Here is a 9,503-nt window from a genome sequence, read left to right on the forward strand (position 1 = left end):
AGGGGCATGGCCTGTGGTTGCCAGGCAACGGAGCGGGCTCCGGGGGGCGTGGCTGAGTGCGGCTGGGACAAGCCTCAACTCTGGCGACCATTTTTTTTTTGTTGGACTACATCTCCCAGAAGGTTCTGCCCTCTCTGCCAATGGAGGTGCATTCTGGGAAATGAAGTCCAAAAGTATATTATTGTTATTTAGCTTTATTATCCAAAATAGTGTCATAATGTGGTTATTCTAGCACAACTCTATGGTCAACTAAGTGGCTGGAGGAGCCGCAAATGCCTAGAAGAGTCCACTCTAGGAATCTGTAGGTCCTCCAGTGCAGCTCTATGGTCAATACGTGCCAGACACTGACCATAGAGTTGCGCTGGAGGAGCTACAAATGCCTAGTGGAGTGTCCTCTCTAGGAATCCCTGGGTCCTCCATTGCAATTTGAAGTGACCCCTCTCTTTCTGGCTTCCTTTCTCGCTTCTAGCGATGGAGGAATGGTGCTGTTTGGGGTGTGGCGAGAACGTGGCACCCGGACAGCGGCTCTATCGGACCGTGAACGAAGCTTGGCACGCCTCTTGCTTCCGGTAGGTGACACTCCCATCGTCCTCCCTTGCCTCCCTCTCTATGGTTCATGCAAGTTCGGATCACGCCCAGCGCAAACTGCAATCTTATTTCTCCCCCATGGACACTTCTCTTTTGGCGTGCGAGAGGCGTTCCTCGTTATTTTTCCTCCTCCCTCTGAGAAGAAGGACCGTTTTTTTTTCTCACAGAACTGGTTTGACTGGTCTTGGCCTCCCAAAATGGGAGGCTATTTGTCTGCTCCGCCACCGCTGCCACTGCTCAACCTGCTTCCTAAAGAGCCCTTTCGGTATGTCTCTTTTGTCTGCGCAGTCCCTCCGCATTTGCCACGAATGTGGAAAAAGCGCGAATAGCTGAAGTGTCCTCTCTAGGAATCTCTAGGTCCTCCAGAGCAACTCTATGGTCATATCTTCCCATAGAATAACATTGAAGGACCTACAAATGCCTAGGGAAGTGTCCTCTCTAGGAATCTCCAGGTCCTCCAGCGCAACACTATGGCCATATCTTCCCATAGAATAACATTGAAGGACCTATAGATGCCTTGAGAAGTGTCCTCTCTAGTAATTTCTAGGTCCTCCAGTGCAACTCTATGGTCTAGCTATTCAAAGATGGCCGTCGCGTAACCTCTCAGTCTCCTTCGGTCTCAGTGTACCTGTATTGGGTATATTATTGGTTCACCCCCATTATCGATTGATCAGTTAGTGATCATCGATCTCTTTCCCTTCCAGCTGCTCCGAATGCCAGGACCTCCTCACCAACTGGTATTACGAAAAGGACAGCACGCTCTACTGCCGCAAGGACTACTGGCGCAAGTTCGGCGAGTCTTGCCACGGATGTTCGCTCCTGATGACCGGACCTGTCATGGTGAGTAAAGCGCACCAGGTTTTCGGAAAACTGCGCCGCCCTCCGTCGCGAATCCGTAAAACTTCCGCGTCTCCTCAGGTGGCCGGCGAATACAAGTACCACCCGGAATGCTTCACCTGCATGAGCTGCAAGGCCATCATCGAAGATGGCGACACTTATGCCTTGGTGCAGCACGCTTTGCTCTACTGGTAAGATGGACGCTGCCGCCGGTCGCGCTTTCACCGTTGTGGGTATCGTATTGTCGCCACGCGCCGCAGCATCACCTCTGTTTCCTTCTCTTTTCCCACTGTTAGCGGGAAATGTCACCGCCAGATGGTCCTCACGCCGATGACTTACACCCTGACACAGGTCTCCATGGCCGCCGTGGCAGATGGCCGCCGCAGGGGCTTCACTGTTGCCGTGGAGAGTGGGCACTCCTCCTACGCCACCAGCGTCCAGGTCAAGGAGTGAGTAACGGCGGTGGACGCGTCCGTCAAAATACATGTTATGTATTGGGAGTTACTGCATGGCAAAATGGACACCGAAACTCTACGTTTTTTCACAGCGTCATCCGGGCGGACATCGGCGCCGACATTCAGAATGCCATCCACCCGGGAGACCGCATCCTGGAGATCAACGGGAACCCTGTCCGGACGCTGCGGGTGGGAGAGGTACGCGGTTTCTCTGGTCCGCGTCGCAAAATGGCGTTCAGTCGCAAAATGACGCTCCCTTTTCCTGCTTGCGCAGGTGGAGGGCCTGATCCACGAGGCGACCCAGACTCTGCAGCTCCTCATTGAACATGACCCCGTCTCCCAGCGCCTTGACCGCCTCCAGCTGGATGCCCAGAGGATGACCGGCCGCGCAGAGACCGCCGCTGCCGCCGCTGAGACCACCCTGGACCTGAAGGAGGACTTGGAAGGGACGCTGAGGCGGCGCTCTCTCAGGTAAGACCTCAAAATGGCCTCTCTAGGAACACTTCCCTAGGAATCTCTGGGTCCTCTATGGTCGGCGTTCGTTCCTCTGCCGCCATCTTTTTTGCACCAGGAGGAGCAACAGCATTTCAAAGTCACCGGGGCCCAGTTCGCCAAAGGAGCCGCTCCTCTTGAGCCGCGACATCAGCCGTTCCGAATCCCTGCGCTCCTCGACCAGCGGATCCCAACAGATCTTCCGGCCGTGCGACTTGATCCACGGGGAAGTGCTGGGGAAAGGGTTCTTCGGACAAGCCATCAAGGTAAAGGCACTCAATGGTTATCTGTGTGTTCTATGTATTCCTGCATGGCAGAAGGAGCCATGCAGGAATACAGTCAGCCCTTCTTATACACGGATTTTTTATACACGGATTTAAGCATAGACGGTTTGAAAATGTTCAAAAGAAGGATAAATTTACCTTGATGTTCCATTTTTTATTAGGGACACCATTTTGCTATGTCATTATACTTAATGAGACTTGAGCCTACACGGATTTTGTTATACATGGGGGATCTTGGAACCAAACCCCAGCGTATAACAAGGGTCCACTGTACATAGAATCCCCACTATTAATATTGTTCTTTGATGTGTGGCATTTTGTCGTCATCGTCGTTAAATACACAGGTAATCAGTGCAATTAGTGTTTTTTACCTTTGTATGCTTTTAATTGCAGTTTTTTTTATTTTGTCAGCTAATTTTTGTGTTGATTTTGTTGTGATAAATATTATTATTATTATTATTTTATGTATAAAACGCTGTAAATTTGCAGAGCGCTGTATATACTGAATATACAAAACATTGATTAATATTGATCGTTTGGAAAGGGGGTATGTAAATAATAATAATAATAATAACCCCCCCCCGGGCCGTTTTTTACTGTCTGTCCGTGCTGAAGTCGGCGCTGGCTGGTGGTCCACGGCGTGGACAGGGACCAAGCGTTCCGGTCTTGTGTCACGGTTCAGATGTAATGGGACCCGGACGCCGCAGAATTGTGGTCACCTGGCCAAACTGCTCCGTTTGGACCCTGATACTGAACGGACCATAAGAAGGTGGGTGGGCAGTGGCGGCGGCGATTGTGCGGAGGTTGTGGGTATTTTTTGACGTAATTTTATCAGAGAGATGCATCCCTTGTGCGAACTGAATTAGTTTATAGTATTAGATTATATTTATAATGTTTGAGTGTTGTTATGGTTGTAATTTATGTATGTAATATTGTAAAACTGAATTTTAATATTTTATAATTATATGTTTATATTAATGGTTATATTTCATATTGAACGTTAAGTTTATATTTTATATTAATGGTTATATTTTATATATAATGTTTAATATTTCATATTTTAAATTAATTTAATTATAGATTTTTAATATCAATTTTATATTTACCTGTATATAAATTTTTCAGTAATTTAAATTTAGAATGATATGGTAATATTTTAATAAAAATTGAAATAAATAAATTTTATATTTTAAATCATCTCATTATACTATATATGGTATTTTAAAATTAAGTTTATATCTTAACTATGATATTTAATGTTATATTTCTAGTAGTAATGTTACATTTTTATGTAAATTAAATTTTATATTGGTTAAATGAATCCGTTAAATGTTTATATATTACATTTTATAATTGTTTATATTTGGGATATATAGGTTAATTTTAATCTATATTTATATTTACAGTAATTTTATATATTATAATTTTCTTGTTAATTTGGGTAGTATTTTGTTCTATCACGAAAATTAAGAGTTTATATTATAATATTTTATATTAAGTTTTATATCTTATATTGGTTAATATCATTTTATGATTATAGTTTATCAGTATATATATTTATATTAATGTTATATTTTTGTATATAAATTCATTTTATACTTTAAATGAGTTTAAATCTAGTTTTAAATTATAATTTTATATTAAATTGTTATAATTCTGTATTTTATATTTGTATCTATATTGTATTGTGGATTAATGTTATTATTTTGTGGATAATACTTAATTTTGATACTTTAACATTGCAGTTTAAAATAGTTATATGTTGAGATATATGTTCGTATATTAATTTTTAAAGTCATTTGTGTATCTTATGTTTGTATCTCAATTTGTATTCTTTATAGTGTTCAATTAATTTTATATTGATCTAGTATCGGTTAATTTTATTTAGTGTATTGTTTTTTAGAGTAGGTATCATTTGATTTAGCTTGTATTATGTAATTTTATATTTTTGTATGAATACTTTTACTTTTATTATCATTAATTCAATAATTGTTAATAGTTTTATAGATTATATATTTATATAATTTATAATACTAAATAAAACTAACTGCATTTTTTATTTCATCCCGCTTTTGCCAGGCAATCCACCGCGGCGTACACACAGTTACCAATACATCCATCTATACATAATGGCCCCCCTTAAAACGCGATAACATATGTAAGATTAAAAAACTACATATTAAAACCAATAAGCTACATAAAAACCATCATGGGCAGGTTCACTGGATGGGAAATCTTATTTGTGGGCGATCCTTTTATTCCGGGAAGGCTTTGCTGGAAGAGATCCGTCTTAATGGCCTTTTAAAAGCTCTCTCGATGGTATTTGATGGATCTTGTCCGGCCGGCCATCCATAAATGGGAGCCGCTGCAGAGAATGTCCTCTGGAGGTCGCGTCAACCTGGTCTTTAAGGGCTTTAATAACTTCCTCCTAGACAACCTGAGGTACGGGGGCGATTTATGGAAGCAGGCGATCCCTTAGATGGTTGGGCCACGCCTGTAGGGTTTTACCCACGCCTTGTACTGTGCCGGAAACTGATAGGAGCCAGTGGAGTGACTTCAGTATGAATGTTATATGGTCACTCATGGTTCCTGTGACCAACCTGGCTGCCATATTCTGTACCAACTGGAGTTTCCGATAGGCAAAGGGTAGCCCCTGTAGAGCACATTGCAAAATCAGTCTTGAGGTGACCAGTGCATGTACTACATTTTCGAGGTCACCCTGTTCCAGGAAAAGGCGCAGTGGCGTATCAGACGAAGTGATGCAGGCGCTTGTTGACCGGCGTTCACCTGATTCCTCATCTGAAGCGACTCAAGAAGCACCCCGACTGCGAACACAGTCCTTTGAGGGGAGCATGAGCCCATATCCCTGGTTTGGGGGTCCCTATCATGAGTACAGTCCTGTATCAAATGCCGCTGAGAGGTCCAGCACACCAACAGGGTCACTCTCTCTCTGTCGATGGCTGACGAAGGTCATCAGTTAAAGCTACCCATGGCCGTCTCCCCCATCCCCAGACCTGTGATGATGATGATGATGATGATGAGTGATGATGATGATGATGATCTATTTTATATATTTCTTAAAATAATTAAATTAACTTTATGTATTTTTATATTATTTATATTAAATTTAAATAATTTATATATCATTTTATATATAATTTTATATATTTTATATAAATTAATTAATTAATTTTATAATTATATTATATTTTATATTTTGATTAATTTTACATCTCGCGAAAACAACGCTAAGGCAGCCTTTCTGCGCGCTTTCTCCCTCCATTTTCCCGCAGGCTTCCAGGTGGTGTGGAGATGGTGGCTGGACTCGGACACAAGTTCGCCCGACCGCTGCGGCCACGGCGAGAACGCGGACGACCCGGAAGAGCGCTGCCCGGTCTTCCTCCAGTGGCTTGACTGGTACACCAGTCCAGCGCCAGTTCCCTGTGCCTCTTCGAGTTCACATGAAGCTTCCTCGTAAGCCCTCTGCCATTTTGGAACCATAGAGCTGAAGAATGCGCAAGTGGCATAGAGATTGAACCTGCTTTGTCTCTTTTCCTGCGCAGGTCAAGCTGTACAACACACTTACTCCTGCCTCTTCGGTACATTCCTCTGCAACACCGCGAAGGAGGGGGCGAGAAACACACGCAGGAGAGGACCTGCTCCGTCTGGTCACTGCTCCGTGCCGGGAACAAAGCCTTCAAGAACCTCCTCTACTCTGCGCATCCGAATCTGTACGTATTTTACTCGTTGCGTCCTCCGGGCAACTCTGCGGTCAGCGTCGACGGATGCCGCATAGAGTTGCACTTGAGGAGCTACAAAGGCCTAGTAAAGGGTTTTTTACGTTTTGGCGTAAAAACATGTTGTCTCCGCGTCTCTCTCACAGGTGCTGTTTCCGGTGTGCCACGTGCGAAACCTCATGCTCTGGAGCGCCGTTACCTTCCATGTTCGTCTCCATCAACGCCGACGGAGGACCCCTGTGCTCCTTATCCGCTTCCTGGTTCCAGCCCCGAAGACCCGCCTCTGGGGAGGTACATTTTGGCACGGGGACAAGGGTTCGTGTGGACACGGGAGAGAAACTTTCAATTTCGTATCCCTTTCCACTCTGGCTTCCGAAGCCGCGCTCCTTCGACAATCTGACCACAGCGTGTGATGGCGGCATCGCCAGCAGTGACCGCCAACCGGCGAGCAGTGACCCAGCCTCAACGAGAAATGCAGGAGCACCGCCGCTCCCTCGAACTCTGTGTCCTTGGGTGCGACAACCCCTTTGATGGGGAAGGACTGGTCAAGCCGGCCGCACGCCGGCGGAGTGGAGCTGTCGGTGGCGGTGTCCAGGGGCAGATGGAGAACATCTTGCAGGAGGCGAGCAAAGAAGATGGCGGTGCAGAGGACGGCGCCAAGGCTGTGCAGGAGCGGTGGATGGTGAAGAAGGGTTGCCGGGGGAAAGTCTGCCGAGGGGACGGTCAGCGAGAAGATGGAGATGGACGCGGACACCTTGTGGATAGTCTGGTCGCTGACAATACAAAGGAAAGGAGGACTTTGGGTCTCCTAACCAGACACCGCCACCTCCGGTGCAAGAACGGCAGCCGCCATTTTCGGAGGAAGGATGAGCACATTTTGCGCCGATGCTGGACTGCCGTTTCCCGTCTTGGCCCGATGCGGCCGCATCCAACGGAGAGCTCAACCGAAACCGTAACCGAAAACACCTCCTCTTGCCGTCTGTCCGCCTCGCACCCGACAACTGCGTGGCAGAGGGGCTCTTCACGCTGGACCGAGGGTGAGGACTCGCTAGATCTGCCACAAATGGCCGCCGCCCTAAACAGGACTTCGAAGGGGCGTGACCCGCCGTGCGCCTTGCCCTTGGCGGACTACAAAGAGGCCACGTGCGAAGGTGAGAACACAATGGCAGAAAACACCCGCCGGGTTCGCAGAGGCCCAAAACACCCGATGGCGAACGGTTGATGAAGCGCGGACAGAGAGGGTGGGAGGGCCAAGGCGTGCCGCTTGGCCGGCCAAAGGTGGACATGGCATCCCGGGACAGCAGCCAGCGTCTGGCGGTCAAGAGCCGCTGCCACCTGCGCGGAGCCACACTGGAGACGACGGGATGCCAGTGTACGCCGACGTCATCCAGAGCGGACTGCGCCAAATCGAGACGGTCACCAACGGAAGTGGAGACGCTGAAAGAAGCAGCTACAGGAGCTGAGGAGCCGCCCTGGAGAGCCAGTGCCTCAACAGCGCCATCCGCTGCAACGGCGATAGGGGATGAAGTGGTAAGCGACCACGGAGGACACGCACCGGAAAGGCCTAGAGATTCCTAGAGAGGACACTCCACTAGGCCCTTGAAGCTCCTCCAGTGCAACTCTGTGGTAGTGTCTGACTACAGAATTGACATGGTGACCTAGAGATTCCTAGAGAGACCTTTGTAGGCTTTGTAGCTCCTCTGTGCAACTCCTGGTCAGTTTCTGTTGGACATTGACCATAGAATTGTCCTGAGGACCTAGAGACCACCTTTCTAGGCCATTTGTAGCTCCTCCGGCGCAGTTCGTTCGGATGTTGACCATAGAGTTGCACTGGAGGACCTAGAGAGGACACTCCACTAGGCCTTTGTAGCTTCCTCGCACAACTCTATGATCACTGTCGCAGATTCCTAGAGAGGTTTCCTCTTGGGTAAAAAACATGGCATTTTTTTGGTATTTGCGCGTTTCTTCCGTATTCACGGGCGTCCCGCTCCCCCGACCTTTGGGGAACCTCGAACCTGGGCCCTCCGACCCAGAGGCCTTCTTGTTTGCAACAGAGTCAATCACGACTCGGAGAGCAGTCTGGAGCGCAACTGTTTTTCTCGCTGCGCGCAGAGGTTTTCTCTGAAGCCAGTTGGGGCAGGTGGATAATCAGGACACAGAGGTACCAGGCGCCATTTGCAACCCCTCTCTTTTAGCGCTACTAACGATGATGCAGGACCCTCCGCACAGCTTTTTACGCTCTTCAGTGCTAATACTGCTTTCGGGAAACCTCCTTTCCGCCATGTTGGATTTTTCTTAGCTCTTCCAGTGCAACTCTGTGGTAACTTTAAATAAAAGTTGGCACTGAAAAGGCCTAGAAATTCCTAGAGAGGACGCTCTGCTAGGCCTTTGTAGCTTCCTCAGTGCAACTCTGTGTTCGGGCCTTAACTAAAAGTGGCATGAAAGGCCAGAGATTCCTGAGAGGACACTCTGCTAGGCGTTTGTACGCTCTCCAGCGCAACTCTGTTGTCAGCCTTAACTAAAGATGGCACTGAAAGGCCTAGAGAGGACACTCTGCTAGGCATTTGTAGCTCCTCCAGCGCAAACTCTGGTCAAGCCTTAACTAAAATTGGCACTGAAAGGCCTAGAGATCCTCGCGAGAGCGACACTCTGCTAGGTGTTTGTAGCTCCTCCAGCGCAACTCTTGTGGTCAGCCTTAACTAAAAGTGACACTGAAAGGAATAGAGAGGCACTCTGCTAGGCGTTTGTAGCTCCTCCAGCGCAAAACTCTGGTCAGCCCTTAACTAAAAGTGGCATGAAAGGCCTAGAGGATCTGAGAGGACACTCTGCTAGGCGTTTGTAGACTCCTCCAGCGCACTCTGTGGTCAGCCTTAACTAAAGAAAGTGGCACTGAAAGGCCTAGAGGGACACTCTGCTAGCGTTTGTAGCTCCTCCAGCACAACTCTGGTCAGCCTTAAACTAAAAGTGGCACTGAAAGGCCTCGAGCAGGGGTAGGCACCCCTTTTGAGCCAGGGGCTGGGTTGCTGTCCCTCAGACAACTGGGGGCCGAAGCCAAAAAATAAATAATTAAATATTTTTTTAAACAAAAACAGAATTAACTAAAATAAATA

At 47.2% G+C, this 9,503-nt stretch overlaps 1 protein-coding gene and 1 pseudogene across 1 annotated transcript in view; both read left to right on the plus strand.

Moving 5' to 3' along the window:
- The window catches only part of LOC121936614 (LIM domain kinase 2-like), a 3,111-nt gene extending 527 nt beyond the window's left edge, over positions 1-2,584 (plus strand). Inside the window, exons 2-7 of the mRNA XM_042479003.1 lie at positions 470-569; positions 1,293-1,428; positions 1,507-1,616; positions 1,722-1,874; positions 1,973-2,078; positions 2,155-2,584. Of these exons, the coding sequence (XP_042334937.1) occupies positions 470-569; positions 1,293-1,428; positions 1,507-1,616; positions 1,722-1,874; positions 1,973-2,078; positions 2,155-2,355 (806 nt within the window). The 3' untranslated portion in view covers positions 2,356-2,584. The remainder of the gene's footprint in view (positions 1-469; positions 570-1,292; positions 1,429-1,506; positions 1,617-1,721; positions 1,875-1,972; positions 2,079-2,154) is intronic.
- Positions 2,585-5,415: 2,831 nt separating this feature from the next.
- The window catches only part of LOC121936568, a 7,495-nt pseudogene continuing 3,407 nt past the window's right edge, over positions 5,416-9,503 (plus strand).

The sequence above is a fragment of the Sceloporus undulatus genome, chromosome 7 (assembly GCF_019175285.1).
Source record: "Sceloporus undulatus isolate JIND9_A2432 ecotype Alabama chromosome 7, SceUnd_v1.1, whole genome shotgun sequence".
Lineage (NCBI taxonomy): Eukaryota > Metazoa > Chordata > Lepidosauria > Squamata > Phrynosomatidae > Sceloporus > Sceloporus undulatus.